General features: G+C 39.9%; 1 protein-coding gene across 2 annotated transcripts in view; it reads right to left on the reverse strand.

The window, feature by feature from the left end:
* Nucleotides 1-26,091, reverse strand: part of MED27 (mediator complex subunit 27) — a 182,250-nt gene that overhangs the window by 122,519 nt on the left and 33,640 nt on the right. The window contains exons 1-2 of one of the 2 annotated variants that reach the window (XM_073314821.1): nucleotides 4,459-4,848; nucleotides 4,265-4,331 (exon numbers count right to left, since the gene is read on the reverse strand). The exons of the other annotated variant lie outside the window; for it this stretch is intronic. Coding sequence (XP_073170922.1) covers nucleotides 4,265-4,331; nucleotides 4,459-4,562 — 171 coding nt within the window. The 5' untranslated portion in view covers nucleotides 4,563-4,848. Of the gene's footprint in view, nucleotides 1-4,264; nucleotides 4,332-4,458; nucleotides 4,849-26,091 lie in introns of those variants that run through there. 2 annotated transcript variants of the gene reach the window in all.

A 26,091-nucleotide genomic window follows, 5' to 3' on the forward strand; every position in this document is an offset into this window, starting at 1 on the left:
TGCATTGTTCGATGTCTATATTTTCATATTGTGGGCCTGTAGGTCCTCGTGTTGGATGTAAACCTTGTTTTACCGCTCTCCCTATCTTATCCCCCTGTTGTTTTTCTCCATTCATTGTACTGTTCTGGTGTGTGTAAGTTTACTGGGGGTGGAAAGGGTTGGAACAGGTGCCCCAAGGATGGAAGAGAGTTTCCCTGCGGCGTTGCTGAACGCACCTTTTTCTTGGCCCAAGCCACTATAGTTACATTTATATAATATGTAAACTGCATGTGGCGATACCCCATATTTTAGCCCCCATATGCATCTCTGAAATTGTTCTGAAAAAAATCATGCAGTTCTCAAAACTGTCAAGTTGTCAAGAAACTAAACTGATACTTACCTAGAAACACAGGTACAATCCAGTGGCATAAAGAAGAATCCCTAGAGGGTCACAAGTGCAAAAAAAGTGAAGTGAAGCTACCACAATCACCTCCAGAATTCAAGGGATGGGCTAGAGCAGTGGTTCCCAAACTGGGGTTCGGGAACCCCCGGGGGTTCGCAAAATGTTACAGTGGGTTCCCGGGAAAAAATTTCCTAATGGCGGACAGAGCTCTCCATAGGGACCCCGGGCAGCACGGGGCCAACAGCCTGGAGCCCCTGGACTTCCAAAGGCTAAACAGATCAAAGCAAGCATATCTATCACACTGAGTAGATTTAAACTTCAAGATTCCTTATAAGAAATGGAAAGAAAGCTGGATTTTTTTTGCTGTTTTTAAATTAAATAGGCAGCTAGTGTTGTTTTCAAAATTATTACAAAGAACAAGTTTAAGCTTTGTTGTAACGTACATTGTTTGCCTGGACTGCTCAAGACCTGAATGCTTGTGTAGGAGGAACTCTGAGTTGGCTTCTTAAATCCCTTCATGCTGTTTCACATCTGATACTCCTTGATGAAACGTAGGAGCCTTGTCTTATAACAGGCTTATTCAAAGTGATACAAGCTACGAACGTGAGATCTTGTAAGAGAGTTGCCGTTTTTATAATTTATAAAAATACTGTCATGATAAATAATAATAATAAATAGTGTGTAATAAGCATGTCAGAAAAACAAATGTTATATTTCCAAGATCACTGCTTTTATCATTTATACTCAGGTAAAGGAGAAAATCCCTGGAATATTCATTTTTAAGAGGGGGTTTGTGAGACTTAACTTTTTAGTGAAAGGGGTTCACAGGTTGTTAAAGTTTGGGAACCACTGGTCTAGAAACATATTCAGCAATAAAGGAAAGAAGAAGAAATCTGTGAACCTGAGTACATTTAGTTGGTACAGACGGTGTCACATCCACCACTTCTTAGCTAAATATGCAAGTGATCATATTTCATATTGGTTTTAGATTCAAAATGGTACCATTTTTAATTGCTTACTTTTATACATGGTACGTTTATATTTGTATGTTATTCTTAATGGATAACCCTACTATCTGCTGAGCTAAAAATCATTCATACACAAAGAAAAGCCATGTTCCCTTTTTAACAAAGGGATTCTTCTTGAAGGGGAAAAAAGGATCTGTAGCAGAGAAAACAGGTTGTTAAAACTGGATAAGGATACAATTAGCATCAACCTTCATTGCTACTACGGTCCCTTAAAAAGCCACTGGAACTTAGAACTGAAGACTCTTCTCTTATGTCCTGAAAGACCAAGATAAACATTTTCCAAAGCCCTAGAATTAATCTTTGAAGTCACAGGCTCAGGTGGCAGCTGTGGAGGTATAAAGAATGGTTTTCTGTCTTGGTAACAAGGAGATTTTGATGTCCTTGGAAGACAGAAAATCTGAAGAAACTTCATAAATGGTGTGCTGCGAAGAAGGGCTGAAATCAACTATTTATATTAAAATGTCTAGCTGCATTAACCTCAACGCAGCAGTTAAGCAGTATACTATGATCTGCAACCTTCCAGGAGGACTCCATCATTACAGCACACAAACCATTTTCATGAAGGGGGGGGGCAAAAAAAGGGGGGGCCAGTTTGCATCCCATTTTCACCTGAAAGGACAATCTTCATAGGTCAGATTTTTAACCGTATTTAAGCACCTGGCTCAAGCCCTTGAGGAATTCCACCATGATTTCAACAATTTCCATCCCGCCACCAACCTCAGCCTGGTCCAGTCCACACAAGAGATCCACTTCCTGGACACTACAGTGCTAATAAACAATGGTCACATAAACACCACCCTATACCGGAAACCTACTGACCGCTATTCCTACCTGCATGCCTCCAGCTTTCACCCTGACCACACCACACGATCCATCGTCTACAGCCAAGCTCTGCGATACAACCGCATTTGCTCCAACCCCTCAGACAGAGACAAACACCTACAAGATCTCTGTCAAGCTTTCTTACAACTACAATACCCACCTGCAGAAGTAAAGAAACAGATTGATAGAGCCAGAAGAGTTCCCAGAAGTTACCTACTACAGGACAGGCCTAACAAAGAAAATAACAGAACGCCACTAGCCATCACCTTCAGCCCCCAACTAAAACCCCTCCAACGCATTATTAAGGATCTACAACCTATCCTAAAGGATGACCCAACACTCTCACAAATCTTGGGAGACAGGCCAGTCCTTGCCTACAGACAGCCCCGCAACCTGAAGCAAATACTCACCAACAACCACATACCACACAACAGAACCACTAACCCAGGAACTTATCCTTGCAACAAAGCCCGTTGCCAATTGTGCCCACATATCTATTCAGGGGACACCATCACAGGGCCTAATAACATCAGCCACACTATCAGAGGCTCGTTCACCTGCACATCCACCAATGTGATATATGCCATCATGTGCCAGCAATGCCCCTCTGCCATGTACACTGGTCAAACTGGACAGTCTCTACGTAAAAGAATAAATGGACACAAATCAGATGTCAAGAATTATAACATTCATAAACCAGTCGGAGAACACTTCAATCTCTCTGGTCACGCAATCACAGACATGAAGGTCGCTATCTTAAAACAAAAAAACTTCAAATCCAGACTCCAGCGAGAAACTGCTGAATTGGAATTCATTTGCAAATTGGATACTATTAATTTAGGCTTAAATAGAGACTGGGAGTGGCTAAGTCATTATGCAAGGTAGCCTGTTTCCTCTTGTTTTTTCCTACCCCCCCCCCCAGATGTTCTGGTTTAACTTGGATTTAAACTTGAAGAGTGGTCAGTTTGGATGAGCTATTACCAGCAGGATAGTGAGTTTGTGTGTGTATGGGGGTGGGGGGGATGTGAGAAAACCTGGATTTGTGCAGGAAATAGCCCAACTTGATTGTCATGCACATTGTGTAAAGAGTTGTCACTTTGGATGGGCTATCACCAGCAGGAGAGTGAATTTGTGTGGGGGGGTGGAGGGTGAGAAAACCTGGATTTGTGCTGGAAATGGCCCACCTGATGATCACTTTAGATAAGCTATTACCAGCAGGACAGTGGGGTGGGAGGAGGTATTGTTTCATATTCTCTGTGTATATATAAAGTCTGCTGCAGTTTCCACGATATGCATCTGATGAAGTGAGCTGTAGCTCACGAAAGCTTATACTCTAATAAATTGGTTAGTCTCTAAGGTGCCACAAGTACTCCTTTTCTTTTTGCGAATACAGACTAACACGGCTGTTACTCTGAAACCTGTTTTTTTCTGGATTCACTTATATCACTATAGGTTACATTTGTAGACTTCCACTTCTTGAGTAAATGAAATTTTCAGGTAAACATTACTTTTTTTATTCTTCAATACGGACAGGTCCTATAATGGGATCATCATCAGTCTTTACTTCAGAGTGGAAATAATAAACAGGTTATTAGGATGCAACCTATGTACATGAATATTTAGAGAGAATATGTTGGAGTTCACTGAAGTACTATTGAGTGTAGCACCCTTTGGCCAAACACGCATATGGATGACCACGTGGCTGCCCAGCATATTTTTTCATATGGAGCACAAATTTCTCTGCCTCTCCCTAAGACACCTCTACTAGTTTCAGAAAACATGCTCCAAACAGCTCTGCTTTATAGCTTCTATACTCCAGAGACATTCATCTTGAGATGAAAAGATGTTGATGCTTTCTTACATTTGATGGCAGAGTTCCTTAGACTTATGGGTAAGGCTAAATTTTTCTTATGCATATTATTAGTAAAAGCCATGGACAGGTCACGGGCGGGGGACACAAGTCATGGAGGTCTCTGCTACTCATGGTTTCCTTGACCTCAGTGACAAAATCGTTGCCCTACTTATGGGTTACCTTGTATATTTTAAGTGTCCTTCTCACTTCCAATGTGTTCCATGCTTCTTCCTTTGGATGAGACAGCCTGGGACATAATAATGGCAATACAATCTCTTGAAATTCATGAAAAATTAAGATGACTTCAGGAATAAAAGCTGGATTCAGCATCCACATCCATTTATCAGCAAGTAAAGTGTAGAACTGTGACTTACTGGAGAGAGTTCACAACTCCAGGATTCATCTGGTTATATGTAAGAACAATGCCATGCAGGTGAATCTTTTTATATCTTTGTGCCATGAGATCATTTTTCTTCATGCTGAGTCCATGGTGCTGGTCATGGCTGATATCAATCCGTTTTTATGCAGACTTTCAAGCCGACAGCAAGACTGACTTTCACGAATTCCAGGATATGTTGTACCTTTGCACTGAAACAGGCCTTCCGACATGAGAAAAAGTAATGCTTTGCACTTAATTAGGACATTAATGACTAGAATTCGAGAGAACAGATTATAAAACTGCAAAACTCATTATTTGGATACATTCTAATGAAAACTCATTTTAATCCATTTTCAATCTAAACTTCTGAGGATTAAAATTTACTTTTATACAATAAAGTCTGTGCAAAACTAATCTAGACTGTACACACTGGGAGAAACATGTGGCCAAGATACTCAGGAGTACACAGTGATTTGGGGTGCCTCAATTTTTAGAGGCCCTAACTGAAATGACATAAAGGGCCTTTATTTTCAAAAAGTGCTAAGAACCCAGCTCTAAAAGATAGGCCATTCAAAGGTGCCTCAAAATTGGGCACCCAAAATATCAGTAGTCACTTTTGAAAATCTTGGCCAAAAATTTCTCAAGCCTTCAAAGAGTTAAGTTATGAATGCTTTTAGAAAGGAAAACAAAATCCATCAGGTTTGATTGATAAAAGTGTAGTTTTTAACTAAAACTGAAAAAAGTGAAGCTTGGTAACATTTTTCCCAGCATAATTTGCTTCCTTTGCTTTTTCCCCACCGGGCTGCACATAAATCAAAGAAATGTTAAAGAGGCCCATATATCACAAACTGGCATTTCAAAACTATTTACAAACTCTGTAATAGTCAGAGGATGGAACATATAAAAGTGTGACCAGGAAACCTGAACGTAAGTGAAAAGGCAGTTCCTACCTTCCATTCGGGGTTAATTAAATTTGGAAATAACTCTTAATTGAAAAGTTAGGATATTTAATAAGAATCCTGATAACTCAGGATGACAAAAGAAAAAGGAAACAAGTTAATATGTGCCCCCAAACAAAAATAAACAGGTTTGAACAACGTGCCTGCTCCATGATTAAGCACACAAATCTAAAAACTAAACAAGGAAATGATGCTTTAATGAGGTTTGAAATAAGTGTGCAAGCATAGCTGACATTACACTTGCAGAAAGATTATAGTACGAAATCGTGATTGTGAAAAAAAACTCCAGTGCTTAACTGCATAGCTGTATTAAATTCTCAAATCCCAAGACCTAAGTGCACAACATGCTACTTTATATAGATGAGGTTTTCTTAACAGCAGCAAGTTAAACAAATAAGAATCTCTTCTCCTCATTTGAAAGGACGGGACTGGATTATAAAAAAATTAGCTGTCCATCTGTTAAAATATCACACTCAGACTAGGGAGTGCAAAAAGCACAGATGTTTTACAACCAAATCCAAAAAGTACAGTAGTCTGAACTGGTGTAATAAAGCCATTTGCTTTGCAAAACCTCTTTCATTGCACAGATTTCTTTTACCACAGCATAATGAGTAACAGCTATGGATTACGTAATCCTTACTTCTGAGAAGAGATCACATATTCTTACCCTTATCTGCAACACTTGGGTGAATTAACTGATCAGAGAAGCTAGAAAGAGTGAGGAAATACAGTAGAGTACAATTTAAGCTAAGAAGTGCTTACTCAATATTCATTCACTAGTTGACTGAAGTTACCAGTATCTTATATGTAAAGAGCTCAGATACCATTGCAATGGGTATAGTTCAAGACACTAAACAAACAGAAATAGAAGACAGTCACCACCACCTTTTGTGGGAGGGAATCAGAACAGTTTGTTTTTTCCCTCTACTATTCAAGACTTTCTGCAAGTACTAATGATTTTTATGAGTACACAAATGGAACATGCTTTATATTATTTTCCATGGGAAATTATAATGGTATTATAGGGTAACACAATTAACCCACAAGATTAGGAGCCTTTAAAATTAGGAGTCATTCATAGGTCTAATGAAAATCTGGCTTAGTGCTGAGTAAGCAACATATAAGAAACCACTAGCTATACAAAAAAAAAAAGGGAGTACTCGTGGCACCGTAGAGACTAACAAATTTATAGGTGCCACAAGTACTCCTTTTCTTTTTGCGGATACAGACTAACACGGCTGCTACTCTGAAAAAAAAGTGTGTTATATCTAGTCTGCCATTTGCTTTCAAGGTTTCTATTTAGCAAACAATGTGTGTTTCAAATGACAGAATGCAGTATTAAAGAAAGTGAGCACCCAAGTCAGTAATGACTGGAGAAAAAGGCATCAAGTTGCCCCATTATCCTGGAGAAAAGGAGTTCTTGTGGCACCTCACAGACTAATACATTGGTTAGTCTCTGAGGTGCCACAAGTATTCCTTTTCTTTTTGCGAATACAGACTAACACAGCTGCTACTCTGAAACCTAAAATTATCCTGGAGGCCACACTACCTGTAACCACATATCAGCATACTATAGACAACCAATTTTATTTCTAGTTTTACTGCAATAGTTAAAGGTTTTTACAAAGCAGATGCCTTTCCTCCCACACATCAATTAATTTGCAAATGCACTCAGGTTGTAGAAATAATGAAGTGCTGAATGCTTTTCTATTGGCAAGTTTTGCTATCAGGAGGTGGATGCTGTGGGCGAGGTGCTAAATGTGCTGCTGCTATATGCATGCCAAAGGAGAGATACCACACATGAAACCTGGGTGACAGCTAACAGTGCACACATCAATTATTTTATTTACCCCTTCCCCACCACCAAGAGAAAGAAACATGATCCAAAAAAAGCTTTTTACTATATTTATCTAGATATTTATAACATACTCTTTGCAGTGACATCTGTGATTTTTTGCTGTCTCAATAAAAGTTTCAGATTTGGAGACCAACATACAGAGGGAGAGTGATTTACTCATTTCATAACATATATTGTCAATTACATTTTTTAAAAAAAAGTTACATTAAAAGAATACTAAGGTTGCAAAGTCAAGCATTAAAGGTTGCCCATGCATCCAAGCAAGCAGGAGTTATTTAGTCCTACTTTTTCAACTCCCAACTGGTTTCTTAACTTTGAATGAAACTGTCACTGAACTGAACTAGTTGAATAAACTGAAATGAATACAATATTCTTTCTGAACCTACAGAAGTGGCTACTGCTGTCAAAAGCTGGTTTAGCATTTTAACAAATTCTGTTTCCAGTGTTTAATAAGTGAGTTTCACATCTCTGAACTGGTGTGACTTTGTTTAAAACTTCAGCAGCAAATATGTACTACAAAAAATATTATTTTCATTATTTAAATTATTTTAATAGATTACAGTAAACTTTACAACCTATGTTAAGTCTTACTAATTTCAAATTTAAATTTAATAGGTTTATTTTTAAAAAAGAAAAATTGTAATTAAAATATCTAATTTAAATTAAAAAAATCTTTGTTTCTAATTGTTTTTTTTTAATCTACCTTGCTTCTGCTGTAGGGCATCACTTATCTTCTCAAATATGGAGCCTTCTCTTCCTAGCTCTCCTTCTCTCACCTTGGCTGCTCTGTCTCCTGCCTTCCCCTGTCCTACCCAATGCTTCTTGGGTGGTTCCCTGAGTCTTTCCCATGAATCCTTTCTAAATACCTGCTTTGTCACCTTTATTTTTTTTTTTCCTTCTTTCCACTCTCCATTCCCCACTGTCTGCAGGACAAGTGGGAAGAAGTAGCTACTTCTAGGCCCCAACCAGCTAACCCACTGTCCCAAGGTGCTTCACCCTGAACAGGCAGTCATTAATGACCCACCATAGTACCCTGTCTGCAAAGGACATGCTTAAAGCCTTGTCAGCCCTGGTGGGTACACAGAGACATAGCATTTCATAACAACAACTTCACAATATTAACCAGAATTCATAAATTGTACAGACAAATTCCCTGCAATGTCATACGCATCACAAAAAGAAAAGGAGTACTTGTGGCACCTTAGAGACTAACCAATTTATTTGAGCATAAGCTTTCGTGAGCTACAGCTCCAATGAAGTGAGCTGTAGCTCACGAAAGCTTATGCTCAAATATTGGTTAGTCTCTAAGGTGCCACAAGTACTCCTTTTCTTTTTGCGAATACAGACTAACACGGCTGTTACTCTGAAACCTGTCAATACGCATCACAGTATCTTAGTTCCTCCCAATTTAACAGATGGGGAATTGACGCATGGAGATTAAAGCCAAAATTGTCAAAAGTATCCTCTAATTTCAGGTGCCCAATCTGAGATGCCTAGGACCAGATTTTTCAGAATATTTAGCATTGTATAGAACTTCATAAATTCAGACCAGAGCTCCCACTGACTTTAGCTGCAGTTACAAGCTACTCAGCACTTCTCCATAGATGTCTCAAGTTGGGTAGCCAGAAATGAGCAACACACAGTGGACACCAATGAAAATTTTTGTTTACATGACTTGCCCAGCATCACATAGGAACTCTATGGCAGAGGCATGGATAGAATCCAGTTCTCCAGATTGGCATTCAACTGCCTTAACCATGAAACAAACCTTTCTTCTTCCAGTTCTCCACCTCATTCACTACATACCTTCCAACTTCAGCAAACAAATGAAAAAGGGGTCCTACAGACAGCAGCTTCATTTACAACACAACCTCGACTTATGGGCAGAGCAAGGTCCATCCTGTGCACTGAATGAGGCAGGGATTGTGTGGATAACATAGTATGGGATCATGCAATTAAAGATTATTAAAATGCACAAAGGAGCCAACTTAAGGTTGCCGTTCAAATTTTGGTGAATTTTTTCAGGGACAACAAAAGGCACATGGGTGATCCCCTCCAAATATAGACACATACAGACCTAGACAAAACACCAGGGTGGATAAAAACCAATTATTTAAAAAAAAAATTTTAAAGAAATCGGATTTTTTTGATAAAATGCTTTTTGAGGAAAAAACCTATCTAAAGATCATTTTAATTAAGATATAATGTATCTCAAAGCTATCTCATCATGGAATAGGAATTACAAATTCTAATTCTATATTATGAGACAATATATTCATGTAATGTTTAAGGAAATGTTTGTAAATGAGTTCCAATAATTCATGGATTACGGACCCCATTTTATGGGGTTCTAGGGGCTTCTGTATAGATTATTTAGGTTCATCTTTCTATCTACCCAATAGGACTCAGTGCTCAGTCTTGAAGATACCTCAGAGATGCTTAGTTTTGCAGTTCTCAAAGTGTGGATTTGTGTCTCCAGAGATAACATGCTTGTTAACAGTAAAAATGGTTTTAAATAAATAAATAAATAAATAGGTGAGAAATAACAGACCTCAACCCTATTGTCCCTCTGCAAATGTGTATACACAGAGTCAACCCCTTACCTCTCTCTAAAAGTGCTAAATTTCAAAAAGTTCAATGAACAGAAGATCATTGGGGGCGGAACAGATCTGCACAAGGAGAAGAAGTCTGGAGATAAATGTGAGAAGGGAGGGACAAACAGTAGAAATCAAAAGTGAAACGTTTGAGCAGCATATTCCAGAAGTCTTGAGGTCTTTCCGAGCATAGCCTTCATTGATTTGAGATCTACCATGCCATTCTCTCACTAGAAGGGAAAACCTATAACGGCAGCAGGCTGTAAAAGAGACCCAGTTTGGGAATATTTTAATGAAGTTCCTCTACCTGTGGGTAAGACAGACATGAGTGCAAAATGCAAACAGCGCAACAAATGCAAGGCCTGGCTGCCCGAATGAAACAACATCATGAGAAGTGTTCCTTTTCAGGAGGAAGCTGCATTGAAGATGATGAAAAGAACATGTCTGAACATGCAGGATCTTCAGGTTGGTAAACTTTTTTATTTCATACTTCTTTCTTAAGGACAGCCTGTCTTCCTTTTAGACTATTCTTGAATTCTCATGTTTGAGCAAAAAATATAGTTGTTACTCTATGGTTCTATCATTTTAGATGCAGTTGTGATAAAATAAATAGCTGAAATAGGCAGATCTTCCTTTTACAATTTCACCTTAAAGTAGTACTGAGTGTCAGCGAATGCAATGAGTAATACTAAATGAGCAGTACGGTAATAATAATTAAATAATAGGAAAATCCATCCTCAACATACAGGATTCTGAAGGCTATCCACCATCAAGATCACCACCATTTTCTATAGTTTCAGAGTTATTTGCCAATGATAGTGTTTCAGTCACATCATGTAGGTCACATAGCCACAGTAAATCACCTGTAGCAAAAAGAAAAAAAAAAAATCCGTCATCCAGAAACAACCATAGGTAAATTTGTGATAAGAACCATCAGATTACAAAAAGAGGTAATTGATGAAAAAAATTGCCCGGTTTGTTTATGCAATAAATTCTCCTTTCCGTATGATTGAGAACCCACACTTCATTAACCTGGTTCAGTCATTAAGACCAGGATACAGTCCACCCAACAGAGCAGATGTCGCAAGCAAATGAAAGAGAAATTGAGCAGTATGCAAAAGGTCTAGAGGGTGACATTGTTAACCTGAGTCTTGATGGGTTGCACAATGTCCACAATTATCCTGTTGTATGTGTTTGTGTGACAACAAAAGAAGGGAATGTCTTCCTTACAGAAACAACTGATACATCAGGAAATGCACACACAGCAGAATACTTACATGAAGTAGCAGTAAAAGCTATAACAAACTGTGGAAAAAAAATTCAAAATGTCTAGTACGCAGCTTGGTCACAGACAATGCTGCAAATGTACCCAAGATTAGAAGAATTTATTTAGAAGAGAGTCCCAAGCTAACAACATATGGTTGCAGTACTCATTTGATACACCTCCTAGCCAAAGACTTCAGTGTTCCAGAGATAAAGACTAATGTTGAAATTGCAAAATACTTCCATAACAACCACTTTGCAGCAGTTGCTCTGAAAAAAGTGGGAGGAACCAAGCTAACTCTCCCACAAGACGTGCAATGGAACTCAGTCGTGGACTTGTTTTGCGCACTAGATCAAGAACTGGCCTAATCTGATGACAGTTCGTGAACAAAATCATGAAAAAAAATAGATGGCACTGTCACAGCCAAAGTTCTCAACATTGGGCTTAAGAGAAACGCTGAACACATGCTGAGTCCCCTGAAGCCTATTTCTGTAGCCTTGAACAAAATGCAGGGAAATAGCTGGTTTACTGCTGATGCTGTTGAAATCTGGAAGGAACTGAGTAATATCTTAAAAAGAGAAATATGCAACGACGGAGTTAAATTACAAGCATTAAAAAAACGAATGGGACAAGCACTATCTCCAGCTCATTTTCTTGCAGATACTCTCAATACTCAGCACCAGGGTCAAACCTTAACTGCTGAAGAAGAAGAGCTGGCTATGACATGGACATCCAGCAGTCATCCCCCCATAATGCCAACTATAATAAACTTCAGTGCTAAGGGTGAACCACTCAAGAAATAGATGTTTGCTGATGATGTTTTAAAGAAAGTCACACCAGTGAACTAGTGGAAGTCACTTAAGCACTTGGATTCAGAGACTGTTGAAGAGATAATCTCACTTTTAACAGCAGTAGCTTCTTCTGCCCGTGTAGAAAGAATATTTTCTTCCTTTGGACTAATTCATTCCAAATTGAGAAATCGTTTGGGACCTGAAAAAGCAGGAAAGCTTGTTTTTCTTTTCCAGATTATGAACAAACAGGAAAATGAAGGTGAAGACAACTGAGCTAGCTGCAGAAGCCAATATTTTAAGTTTCTCATGTTGACCTGGCTGATATAGTCAATTTACTTTTTGGGTTTTTAAAAAAAATATTTTATCTAACTATTTTAGTTAAAAACAAGATTTAACAAAAACAAACCTGATTTTAAAATACTTGTTTAACTAAATTCAAAAAATTCATATGTTGTTTTGTTAAAATATTATGTTTGCTGTTGAAAAAAAAATCCAGAATATATAACGTTGTTTTAGTTAAATAAAACAATTTAAACGTCTGTCTGGTGATGTTCTCCTCCTAATACAGCATGGCAAGAAAATCCTCCAAATATTAATTAATAACCTGTTGAATAGGAGATATTTATGAAGTCATTGGGAGGTGAACTATCTGCTTCAATTACCTTTGGTAAATGAAATAACCAAACAATCATTCATTTTCTGATATAGCTGTAAAACTAATCTGAAAAGTTTTCAAAATAAATCACTTAAAAAATCACTATAGTGTGAACCTTCTCAAAATGAAACCTACATCTATCTCTGAGTTGTGAAGAATATGTATTAAGGTTATAACAACCAACAAGAATGCATTTTTATGTAGAAATCCATGATTAAATCGAGTCTTCCTGACTAGTGATGTAAATCATGATTTAAATCAAATCCACACTGCAAAACACCTATATGCATTTCCCTGCCTCAGTTTCCTCACCACTTTTGAGCATTAGTCATAGTCCAAGACCACCACCAACTACACATCCCTTTTCCAAATCATGGGAGTGTCTCTCCCCCTCTTATACAGCCAGTTTCCTTGTTTCTAGCACTTATATGCTACTGTGATAAGCACTATAAAAAAAGACCATGAAGAAATTAGGAAAGGAAGATTATGTAAATTAATAATTCTGTGTTCAGTGCAGTGTTTGGCTGATATGCATGTGTCTAAATAAGGCATGTGGTAACACACTGAATGATGAAAACAAAATATTGAATAGCTACTCATTCATCGAGCATTGTCCATTCCTGTGTACTGAATGAGGGAGAGATACAGTGGGCAAAATATACCTTGTAATCATGTTTTTAAAGACATTTAACATGTACCTAACAGGGGGCCAATTTAAGGTTGCATGTCCAACCTTGACTCCTGATCTCCTAACTTCTTTGCAACTTTTGTTTTTGATATAACTTTTAATAATGGAATTTAACAGAGTTTCAATTTTAAGTTTAAAAAGTGAAAACTAACTAAAGTGGCAAAGAAGCAAGATGATATACTGGTAAGATTATCAATCAATTTTATATCAACTTACTGTGCTTTACCATTTCAGCATGGTTCCGTACATAAAAATCTTCATAGCTTAAAAAAGAGACAAAAACTTTTTGGAAGTAAATATTTCTCTATCGTGTTTAGAAGGCAAGCACCGAATTTCCTATTAGTGCAAAGAAGCTAAGAAATGAAAATGGCTAGAAACAGTCCATTACCTTTGTTTACTTTCTTTACTTTTCTCAGCTTGGACAAACAGCATGCAGTGGTAAAAATCATAAGTAATCCAAATGTTTAAAACCGCCTCACTTTTAACAGGCTAAAATGATTTTAGTAATACAGGTAAGAGAATTTGTATTTTAAAAATACATTATTTTCAATCTGACCTTGTCCCTTTAAAATTTTTATGGCATCTTTAGATCCAATTTGAGTTTTTCATATGGGGCAAGTGAACCTTCTTCTTCCTATATTAAATGCAAGACACTTTCTTGATATGATCAGTAATATTAATAATGTAATAGTACCAATTTCAGAAGCAGCACTGTAGCATCACATGCATACCTACATGAATGGAAATGAAACCATGTATATCATTGCAACTTTTAATACCTTGGGGGGGAAGCTCAAGTATGTGATTTTTTCCTTTCTTTACCCTACAAGCACATGACCTTGTCATCCCTCACCAACTAACACGAACATATCTGATGCAAGACAATATGTGCTCCGCTTTATTGGAATCAAAGGAATAGAGGGGAAGAGAGAATGCTTCGCAGGGCCAAACCCAAGTTGATAAATACTAAATCTGCACATATCACAGTGTTCAGCTCACTGAAGCAGCATCCAAAAAGCACAAAACCCCTAAACACTCAAATGACCTGTACTATCTTATTCACAACAAAATGATTCCGAAATCACACAAACACCCCATTTAACTAGTCCTTCACTCAGATATCCCCAGAGGAGATTTAGTTTAGAGACTCAGTCAGTTTTAAATTACTATGTCACAGTTAAAAACAAAGGGAAATCCTAAATGATTACTTTTACTGGATTGCAAAGTAACTGATATGCCTTTGATTTTTCATGCATCAGCCGTCCTGCAGTACCAAGGAACATCCAGGCACTTCTCAATAACCTAATTACCACTTAAGCATCTTCCATCTGAGCCACAGACATTTTAGTTCTTCATTTAAAAGGGAGCCCTTCTTATTTTCTCACACTATACAACTAGTAAATACTGAGAAAATCTTAAAAGGAGCAGAGGAAGCATTGATTCATCAGCGTACCAATTTAAGAGATTAAGCCTTCTTGCCTTCTGTACTTAATTATTAATGGAATAAATAAAAACCATTTATCTTTTGCTTATCAGCAGTGACCATCACAAAAGAGAGGTAAAAAATTCAATTACATTAATGTGGCTACCCACATTAGTTTCTTTGGCACATTCACTACAAGGTAAATCACATGTATTAACAACCAACAATTACTCCAGTAATACTGAACAATTGTGTGGGCACCTTGTGGAGTTTTGCTTCTGCAACTTGGTGCTCCACTGCAGCCCAAAGAGTTATATTTCTTCCACCAGACAGGAAATGGCAAGTGACAGCGGTTTCAGCTACCTATTCTCTCTTCCTTATTGGAAGTAGTATTCCTTTCAGAGTATGAACATCTGTCAGCCACCTTCAGAGAAATGTCTTTGGCACCTAGAAGGTCACACACATCTTAGTGGAAGAAAGTGGCTCTTTCTACCCTGCACTCTGCCACAGACTTGGTGTGACCTTTTGCAAGTCATTTAGGTCCACATTTTCAAGATGCCACAGATTTTGGGTGACCATATTGAAACACATTAGGCCTAATTTTCAGAAGGGCTGTGCACACACAGCTTCCACTGACTTCAACTGGGGTTTTGGGTGTTCTGAAAACCAGACCCAAGTTATCTCAAGTTTGGGAAGAAAAACAAACACATACCAAAAAAACCATAGTGGCCTCTTTTTGAAAGTGTGGATCTAAGTGACTTGCCAAGGGTTACAATAAGCCTTTCCACAATTTTGAAAGTGTCTATTTCCTTACCTGTAAAACAGGCATGATGTTATCAGACTGTTGTAAGATTAAACTTTATTAATGTGTTTTAAATGCTTAAAGATCCTTGGATGGAAGATTCTATTATAAATGCAAAGTAGCATTACCCAACACATGAAACATATACACAGAACTCCTCCTTGGCACAAAGCTCCCCATTCTGAGTACCATTGGCACAGACAGACAGCCTGAAGGAGTTAATTCAGAGCTTAGGAAGTAGAAAACCTCCAGCATCCACATTTTTGATAGAGATGGAAATCAACTTCTAAGTTTTCCTAATATACTAAACTCTTACTTTTATAAATAACACATCTAGTACCAGAAAGTAAAGCATTACTTCCTTTACATTCCTAGGAGACACAAAGGCCTCTGCATGCTAGGATTTCCCCACCCCGACGCCTCAGATTTCCCCTTATTGCACTGACCCAGCTTCCCTAGTTGCAGCAATGGTGGGAGTGCTAGTGGCCATTGCTGTTTTGAGCACTATATCACATAGATCTCCTCTGAGCAGAGGGAGATGTGAAAAGGGGCTTAAAATGCGAAGAGCTGCCTGGACCCATGTCTATACTGGAGCTCTCATCATTGCTACCACTAATGGAGCTGACAAAGTGGTAGCAATAGTGGAAAATTATGGACAAAAAAAAAAAAAATCAAGCGTAGACGCCCTTCAGTCCCTCTGACAATCCCTTAATGCTGTCACTAAGGCCTACAATAGTGGCAGTAGTAACCTAAAATGACTATCCCCTGGCTTAATGGTACTTTTCTTCAAAAAACCAACAGAGATGTCACCAGTAGTTGAAAAATCTTTCAGATGCAAAAGAAACTAAAGGAGTCCAGCCTTCCTTATATTTCAATTAAGTGTTACTTACTACTTGTTGGGAGTAACTTTTCTCTTAGTCTTTGCCTCCCAGTAGCTATGATGTCAGGAAGAGAATCAACAAATTGCAACACCAAATCTGCTCCCAAGAGATCTGGTCTGTGCAGGAGCAACGAAGGACTGGCCATCATTTTCAGGGCCAACTTCTCCTTGAAAAGGTTGTAGTCAGTAGGATTAGGACAGCCTTCTCTCCCCTTATTCTCTGTAGTAACCATGAAAAGTAATAGCCATAAATGGAAGGCATATACCAAGGGGCTATTCTCTCCAGGGTTCAAACAGCATCAGGCTTGTTTCACCAAAAATTGACTGAAGGAGCTGCCCTAACCGTAATTTCATACAGATGTGGAGGCAACTGAATCTGGGACATCCTACCTTCCCCATAAATGCTGAAATATCTCTGGCTTTAAAGACAATTGCCCAGAATTTAGTTGATGCCATATCAAAAACCAGGCAGATTTGCCAAGTATGATGCAGTAAAGGCATGTAGTACCCAAAGCAACACCCAGTCTGTTCCTTTCACATTTCTTTCACAATGCAGTGATAAGCCATGGTAGATATAGCAAGATCAAGACAGCATGAGTGTCAACACTGTATCACTTATGCTGACCCTAACAGTCCTCCAGCTGCTGTCCCATACTGCCTGACACTTACCGCTCTGGACACAACTGTGACCATCACTGTCCAGGAGTCATAGAGACCGGAAGGCCTCCCTCCCCTTTAAAGCCCTGCGAATTTTTTATGTTCCTGACTGTGCAGCTTGGCAAGCACACCTAGCAGCTCTCTACTAGTGTGTGCGACTGCCAAGCTGACCGTACTGTGTACAAACTCTGGCTTGGAGTAGTCCGGAGATACTGGATCTTCTGGACCTGTGGAGAGAAGAAGCTGTGCAAGCACAGCTCCAGAACAGCTGTAGAAAGCAGACATCTAAGAGCAGATTGCACAGGGGATGCAGGAGAAGGGGTACGAGAGGGACCAGCAGCAGTGCCGTGAAAAAGCAAAGGAACTGTGTCAGGCATATCAGAGGCATGCTGCAGACCTGCCGCTTTTGCAAAGAGCCACATGTCCTGCTTGGCGGAGACTCCACTACCACACTGGACACCTTCAAGGAGCCCAAGTCTCAGGCCCCTGGCATGAACAGTGAGGATGAGGTGCAAAATGGGGGACATGTGACCAAAGGATCCAGCTATACTGCGAGCCAGGACCTGTTTGAGACTTCACCACAGTCCTGTCAGTTCCAGCAATCAAGCATAGGCAAGCTCAATGCAGGAGAATGAACCTTGGGTAAGTGTGTACTTATATTTCCAATGACAATGATGTACTGACGGCATCCCCAACTTAACAGGACAGCTACTGACTTTTCATTAATTTACTCATAGTAGCATCGTTATCTGTTTTTCATTCCCAGCCGAGTTAGGCAAGGGGGAGGGCATGTGAAGCAGTTTATGTACACAGGGATGTCCCTTGAATCCTCCTAAGAAATCTCAATGAAAAACTTATATGGAAGTACCCTGTAATCCTCTCCCAAAGGTTTCTAGAGATGACTGCCTTATTTCTTCCTCCACAGTAGAACACTTCCCTTGCCAGTCAGCAATAACTTTGGCCGGCACCATTGCAGTACACAGGATTGCAACATACAGGCCTAGGCAGCTTCAGGTGCTAGCAACAGCTATGCTCTCTGTGCCTGTTACCCTCAGGAGTGAGATATCAGCTAAAATCACCACCGCTTGTGGAAAATGGTGCCAGTGTTCAGTGCCATTGCCCTACAGTCATTGTTTCATACAGCTGAGCAATTGCCTCCTCATTTTCCTCACTCCTTGTAGGCCATACTCACTATAGTTTATACTGTGAGTAGTGCCATGCACATGCACTTCAAAGCAGACGTTTCAATAAATGTCTTATTTATAACTTTAGGGAAGTAAGGAAAGGACATTCTGAATCTTAATGTTCACTTTTCACTGACTATACTGGACAATGCTACCTTCTGGGTGTTTTCTCTGCAGCTGCTGCTGTTGCAAACCTGAAAGGTTCTCCCTCCACACCTGTGAAACACTTCAGCCAGATGAAGAGGAGAAAGAATACTGACATGTTCAATGAGATCCTGCAAGCCAGTGCTGCATTAGATTGTGAGCAAAGGGCCGAGAGGGTGAACACTGCAGACAGAGTGGAGAAGGAAAAGCAGACAGGTCCCAGAGTCCCAGCAGGAAAAGGAGAGGGAGATGCATCAGGGTTTTTCTGGCAGCAAACAAACAGAGATGCTACAGACTCTTGTGGGCCTACAGGTTCAACAATCACGGGCTCACCTCCCTTTGCAATCCATGGAGAACTCCATTAGAGCACCTCCCTAAACCACCCCTCAACATTCTATGGGTCATTGGGGGCCACATTCTTACTCCTACCACTCCACACCAGGGGACATGAAGGACAACCCCAGCTTCACATACAGCAACTGAAAAAAGAAAAGGAGTACTTGTGGCACCTTAGAGACTAACCAATTTATTTGAGCATGAGCTTTCGTGAGCTACAGCTCACTTCATCGGATGCATGCCGTGGAAACTGCAGCAGACTTTATATACACACAGAGATCATGAAACAATACCTCCTCCCACCCCACTGTCCTGCTGGTAATAGCTTATCTAAAGTGATCATCAAGTTGAGTGCATAGCAGTTCTGAAAGCACCCACTTCTTGTTACTGTACAGTGTGACACAATTCATAGGATCAGTGACAAACAGTGTAGTAATCATAAATGTTCAGCAATCACTGCAAAATTAAAATGCGGGCTGACTGTTATATTCAGAGACGTACACCAAACACCACACAATTCCTAGCATGCCCCAAAACAGCAGAGCCGGGTGGAGCACAATACACCATAACACATTACTGTGGCTCACCTTTAAAGAGCCCTTTCAAAGCCTCCCTGAGCTATATAGCTTTGTGTTGAGCTCTTTCAATCATAGGTACTGGAACTAGGTGTGCTGCCCCTGGCTTGAAGTGGTTTTCATTATATACAAGGTATACAGTTTGGTTCAAAGGATCTCAGCACCCCCACTATAAAAACTGTTCCAGTGTCCCTGTTTCTAATAGCCCTTGTGTCTGGTTTTTCAAACTCAGCAAACAGCTGCTCCACCTCCACTCTGGCAACAATTTTCCCCCCTTTGCTTCAAAGCTATTATGCAAGACACAGTAGGCAGCTATAACCATTGGAATGTTTTTTTCACTGAAATCCAGTCTTGTGAGTAAACAATGCTAGTGTCCCTTCAAACTACCAAAAGCGCATTCAACTGTCATTCTGCAACTGCTTGGCTGGTGGTTGATCTTCCTTAGTGTTGTTAAAGTGGCTGGTTTCATGAACCAGAGGAGAAAGGGGTAGGTGTGTCCCTCAGGATTACTATTGGTATTTCAACATCACCAATGGCAATCCATGAGTCAGGAAAGGAAGTCCCTGCTTACAGCTTTCTGAACAGTCCTATGTTCTTAGAGATGCGAGCATCATTCACCTTCCCTGACCAGCCAACACTGATGTTGGTGAAGCATCACCGATGATCCACCAGCACTTGCATAACCATAGAAAAGTAGCCCTTTCTGTTGATGTACTCCATGGCAAGGTGGGTTGCAGAGGCTCTGTGAACATCACTAACAACCGTGAACTGGTTCTCACTATGACCCTCAGCAATCAGTCCTCCAAGCAAACTGTCATGTTCCCCCCACTGATTCAGTTCTTCTTACGACTCTGCAAATACTGGAGGATCGTAAGTCCTGTGCTTGCAACACTTATGACAATAGTGCAGTGCTATGCAGGCTCCGTGCTTCTGTCAGAGACGGCGGACAGCGAGGAGGGTCTGTAAGACATTTTTAAAAAGCACAACACTTATGGGATATATATGAATTATGGGATGGAGACAGTTGCACACTAGGAAGTTGATTCCTTGCTCCCAGTCACCCCTGAATAACTCATTTCTGCCCCATCATGCATTGCCAAAATTTCCCAAAAGACAGTGTGCTGGATTGTGGCAGGTTGCACACTGGGGTCCCTACCCATGGTGCACCACACTGTGCATTGACAAAAGCGCTCCTGGTGAGCATGCCCAGTGCTGACACAAGGACCCAAGTATTCACATGCACAAGTGATATACTAATTGTAGTGGCTTTATGCCAACGTAACTTGCATCAACTAAAGTTTGTAGTGTAGACCAGGGGTCATGAACAGGTTTCAGGGGGTCTGCCAAGCAGGACCAGTATTAGACTTGCTGTGGCTCAGGGCAGAAAGCCAAAGTTCCACTGCATGCGGCTGAAGCCTGGGGCCCTGAGGCCTGCCACCTAGGGCTGAGGCAGAAGCCTGAGGAACTTAGCTTCACGGTGCCCCCTGTGGCATGGGGCCCTGGGCAATTGCCCAGCTTGCTACCTCTTAATGTCGCCCCCTAACTGTCATATGCAGAAAACCAATTATGGCACAGGTGGGCCGTGGAGTTTTAAAAAACATGTTTCGGGGCGGCCCTCAGAAAGAAAAAGGTTGAGAACCCCTGGTGTAGACAAAGCCTAAGTGAAAGTTTTAAATGATGCTTTAAAACAGTTGAAGACTTGTTCATGGCACACTAAACTAAGAGGAACAATTTAAAACCATGGAGCAGTTAGTAATTTACGCTACTGAGCCCAATGCTTTGATAGTAAGGAAAACAAATGGCTATGTAATATGGATCCATGAAAAACAACAGGCACAAGGATGCTGCAGTAGTAAGCTGGAGTTGCCACGGCAGCCACGGTGAACAAAGTTGTATCATTTCAAGAGGACATCAAGAGCAGGAGAGAACATACAGAAGACACAGGCAGTAGAGAAGAATATACTGAGAAAAATGGCAGGCAGATGGAAGTTTGACAGAGTCGGCATGAAAGAAATTAGGGGGGAAGATAAACATGGAACTCTCAGTGATCAACAGGCTGGACAGTGCATATCTGGGGTGGGCTGGACATGTGATACAAATGGGAGAAGGATGACCAGCAAAGAAAGCCTGGGAGGAAGAGGGCAGCAAGAAAGGATATGGGAAACCAACGATACGATGAAAAGACATTGTCAAGAGAAGTTTGAAGCAAAAAGGACTGGAATTTTAAAACCTATGAACCCGTGCCGTGGACTGGAAAGAGTGGTGAAGAATTGTAAGCACTTCCAATTCTATGTAAAAGGGAAAAGTAGTCAAGAACTGAAGTGATCAAGAGAGGCAGAGAACATTACAATACGAGACGCTATTATATTGTGAATTTATTTCCAGAACACACAAGTATGGTTTATTCAGGCTTTTTGGAAGATAACAGCTATCCCACCATAATTTTGTGAAATAAATGAGTTAATATGACTGGCACAAGTAGTTTTCCCCTGTTGATTCTCCACCATGCAGAATGCCTATGAACATCAACTATTTAGGCATACTTTTAACTCAGCTTTAGATGAGAAGAGTCTTCTGAGCATACCGTGCATAGTGAAGGCTCAAAACCATGGAGATGGCACAGACTGCAACTGTACAGCATTAGCACACTATGGGTTTTGTAATTTTTGTTTTTAATTCTGGCAGACTTATTTAATTGGACGGAACACAAACAACATTTGCTGAGGAACATTTCCAACTGCATTCTGGAGCAGACAAGCAGCTGACTGGTTTCAGATGTAAGTAATATTCCAGTCCTTGAGAACCTAAGTAGATGCAATGGGCTTTTTCAATGCAAAGAGCAAGAGCATGCACACACGAGCAGGAATAGATTCCATGGCACACACATAAGGAGGTCAAACTATTTTCATTTTTGAAAACTTTTGAATTTCCCAGGTCACCATAACTGAATGCCAAACATTTATAAATTCTCAAAACTTAAATTTGTAACCTTTGGGAAAGGCAGATCATTGGAATACCTGAAAATAAAATGTACAAAAGTTCCTAATAATGGCACCATGGATGAAAACATGGGTTTAGAAGCAAGCATGAAGCCTTTTTTTCCCCTCTGCTGCCCCCATAAGATAAAAAAATATGGTGTAAATGAGAATAGTATTTGACTTGGATAGAGGAAGTGAATGCAGCCTCCTTATCTGTATCCCATACCAGCTGAAACATGAAGTATCAGAGTGGCCACAGAAGACTAAGATGTATTCTATCTTCTCAGAAAAAAAGACAGCTTTTTAAAAAAATCTGCAGTGAAAAAGAAGGATGGTCTAGTGATTAGGACACTAGCCTAGGTCTTATGAAATCCAGGTTCAACTCCCTGTTCGGACAGACTTCCTGTGCGACCTTGTAAAGGTCCTGTGTGACGTGTCTTTTTGTGCCTCCAATTCCTATCTGTGAAATGGGGATAACACTTCACATCACCCCGTGAGGTAGGGAGGATAAATATATTAAAGGTTGTGAGGTGCTCAGGTGTTGTCAGCTGGCTCTGGGCACGGTAATATAGCAACCGAATGAGCTCGGCTGGGCACAATAAACCCTCACTAAGTGACTGCGCTTCCTGACTGGACAGAAGGGCCAAGAGACCCCTATTTAAGCCTGGCAGCAACTGGAGCACAGTGGCTGCTTAATGCATTCTACACCCACACCTGTGCCAGACCTATCTGTCCAGCCCTTGGCTTGCTCTGCTCCAGCCCTAGTCCCTACCTACCTCTGACTTCCTGATTCCTAACTCCTGGCTCTGATGAGTGGCTTGTCTCCTGACCATAACTCCAGCTCAGTCCTCTAATTCTGCTCCACTCACTAAGCCAGACTCCTGCTCCAACCACGAGGTCACACCATCTACACTTCAGTGTGTCACAGATATTATGGTAATGGAAGCCACATGAGATAGAGAGAGAGAGGGAAACCTTAGATGTAGGCAAGCTTTTTTCCAAACAATGGTTAAGTTTGCAATTCTCACATCACTACACCAACATCCATTAGACAAGACAACAATCTTCATCAGAGTTAATTTGGTCCACTAAACAAAGCCAATCAAGTAAACCTTTAGCAGAAGAAAGTAATAAAATTGTTGGGAGAAAGAAGAGATTTTATTCCCCATCAGTATGGAAAGTTTGGATGCCACAATCAAGACTAAAATAGGGCTACCTTCTTTAAAACAGTTAGATATAGTTTATTCACTCTCTACCATTAGAGGAAACATTACTTGTCAAAATGTCCCCTTACGAAGCTGCAGCAATTTATGAATAGAAAGTTCCACTTCAACTCAAGCCAGATTTTAGAGACAGATGAAGGAAGTTAATCTGGTTAAGAGTGAACAAATATTTTAGCATATGAATGTTGAGTAGAAAGGGATATCAGTCAGAAGCTGTTACAATTCAAAATACAAAAGGATAAATTCATAAGTTTCTAAAGTACCATGGTAAAATACTATCTGCATTATGCTACAGGTTTAAAATGAATAGGGTAGCCTTCTAGAATGAATCCACATTAAAGCACACTCAATTTGTACAGGAACTGACAGTACTCATTTTTAGTTTGCAATAAAAATGCATATACCACTAAAGCAGAAAGTGTATTTTTGTTTCCACTAGCCATTGGGGGGCGGGGGGGACGGGACGGGACGGGACAGTGTTTTGTTCCTGAAAGAGTATCAATCAAATAAGGAAAAAATGAAATCAAATTAATCATAAACGAGATGCTTTCAAAATACAACTTACTTCTTCTGGATTTAAAACTTCTTGTACAGTGTACCAACCAAACAATTAAAAGAGATCCTACAAAGTAATTACCAGCAAGCATATTCATAGGGGTTGGCCTGCAATGACAGCTGCCACTGGTTATCATTCTTCTCAAGAATGCAAATGATTAAGAAAGATTAAATACCTACTTTGGTTAAATACACTTGATAATGAGTTTCTTTCCTTTTTATAAAGGGTGTTTTATGTTGGCAGCTAATGGATCTTGCATTAAATTGTTTTAATTCGAAAACACCACCATCTGTTAGAATTACCAAACTCAAGAAAGGAGGCAAGCTAAAGAAAGGAGTGAAGGGAAGATGATGGAAGAAAGAGAGGTACAGCTTTATATATACTGAGCATTCCTTCAGTGTTATATTCCTTCTCTCAATTTCTTACTTTGAAAAAAGGTTTGCAAATAGCTCTCCATCCAACACAGAAACATTTATTTACAACCAGAAAATGTACTGTAGTCTGGAAAATTAGTAAAGATATAATTGCACTCAGTGATATGTTCTAGCTTTTAAGTTACTGCAAAACAATGTTGTTGTAATATACTGATCAGTGTAACATACAACACAGCTTGTAAGAAAAGAGTAACCACATTCCCACTCTTTAAAAATTGTCAGTTTTGACATACAGCTTTTAAGTGAAAATGGCCATCAACAAGGCATTACAAAAAAAAAAAAATTGTAAACACATTGCAAGAACAAAAACTGGTCTTTCAAGGTAGTGCTTGGATTTATCAGCCACAGGGAAATCACAAAGGACCTGCTGCCACTCTGATTTGATCATGCAAGCTTCTGTGAAGACCTTGCCTGGTCCATCATTTATCTAAAAAAGTATAGTTTTTCCACATTTACTGCAAAGTGTGGCAAACATGAGACATTTGTTTTTCAGATCTCATATTGTGGCTGACACAGCAAAACACACAAAGAAGTTAGAAGGCCATCAGAGCAATGCAAAATTCACTTTGAAAGACCACTTCAAAGAAGTGTCCCCTCAGTCCATCCAAGCACACACTTCTACTACTACTGTATGTCATTGTCAGTTTTAAAAGATCACTAATGTTTTGGGTAAAGCCACAGCAAAAATTGCACATTGCCTCAGAATTCGCCAAAAAGAAAAGCAGACAATTAAATAAGCAAGGGTTATAATGTCACACTATATATTTACACATACTACATATGCACAAAATGAGAGTACACACAGGATCAGAGGACAAGACATACTTCATGAAAGGAGTGCTATGCAGTTATTTTAGAAAAACTGGTAAGTGACAAAGGATTTGATCATAGCCTTGAGACCGCAGGGAGGTGGTTAATCTAGGAGTGGAACACTAGAAATCCTACTTAATCCCTCTACCTGTGTCCTACTTTGCTAATTCCTCTGCAAGACTATCCCACAGAAGGCTTCCATCATTTGTGCTTGTAGTTAGCTACCAAACATTTTTAAAATGACACCAACAGCAGCAGAATCAAGATAACCTTAATCCAGGAGTAAAAGCAAGCTGTTAATTTATTTTATTCATTATCACTATTAAATTCAGTGGAGGAGGAGGGAAATTAAAACAAAAATAAGAACCACCAAGAACTTTACAAAAATTGAAATCTAAGTTATGACTTTTAACTCTGAGGTTGGCAGTGCTGCAGCCTGAATGGAACATAGCCATGCCCCCTGAAAAACCTGTCATTAATGTTCTCCTTCTTTGCTGCTTTTCTCTGCAGGTGCAAAAGCCAGTGACTAGAGACTGGACTACCTACCTGCAGTCACATCTGGTGCCAGCCCAACTGGGCATCAAGCCCAAAGAGGGGAGCAAGGACGGGGAGAAGGTGCAATCCAGGGGAATGCTAAGTATCAGGAGAGTCACTATCTGAAGGGCATCCGGTGTTCAACCACTCAAAGCAAGATAAAAGAAAAGCCTGGAATCTCAGGGCTGCCAACAGAAGTTCTTCCCTCCTGCTGAAGATAAGTACTGGAACAAGCAAAGCCCTTTATATATGGACAATGACATCTCCAAAAGCTTTGTTTGCA

The sequence above is a fragment of the Lepidochelys kempii genome, chromosome 16 (assembly GCF_965140265.1).
Source record: "Lepidochelys kempii isolate rLepKem1 chromosome 16, rLepKem1.hap2, whole genome shotgun sequence".
Classification (NCBI taxonomy): Eukaryota; Metazoa; Chordata; order Testudines; family Cheloniidae; genus Lepidochelys; species Lepidochelys kempii.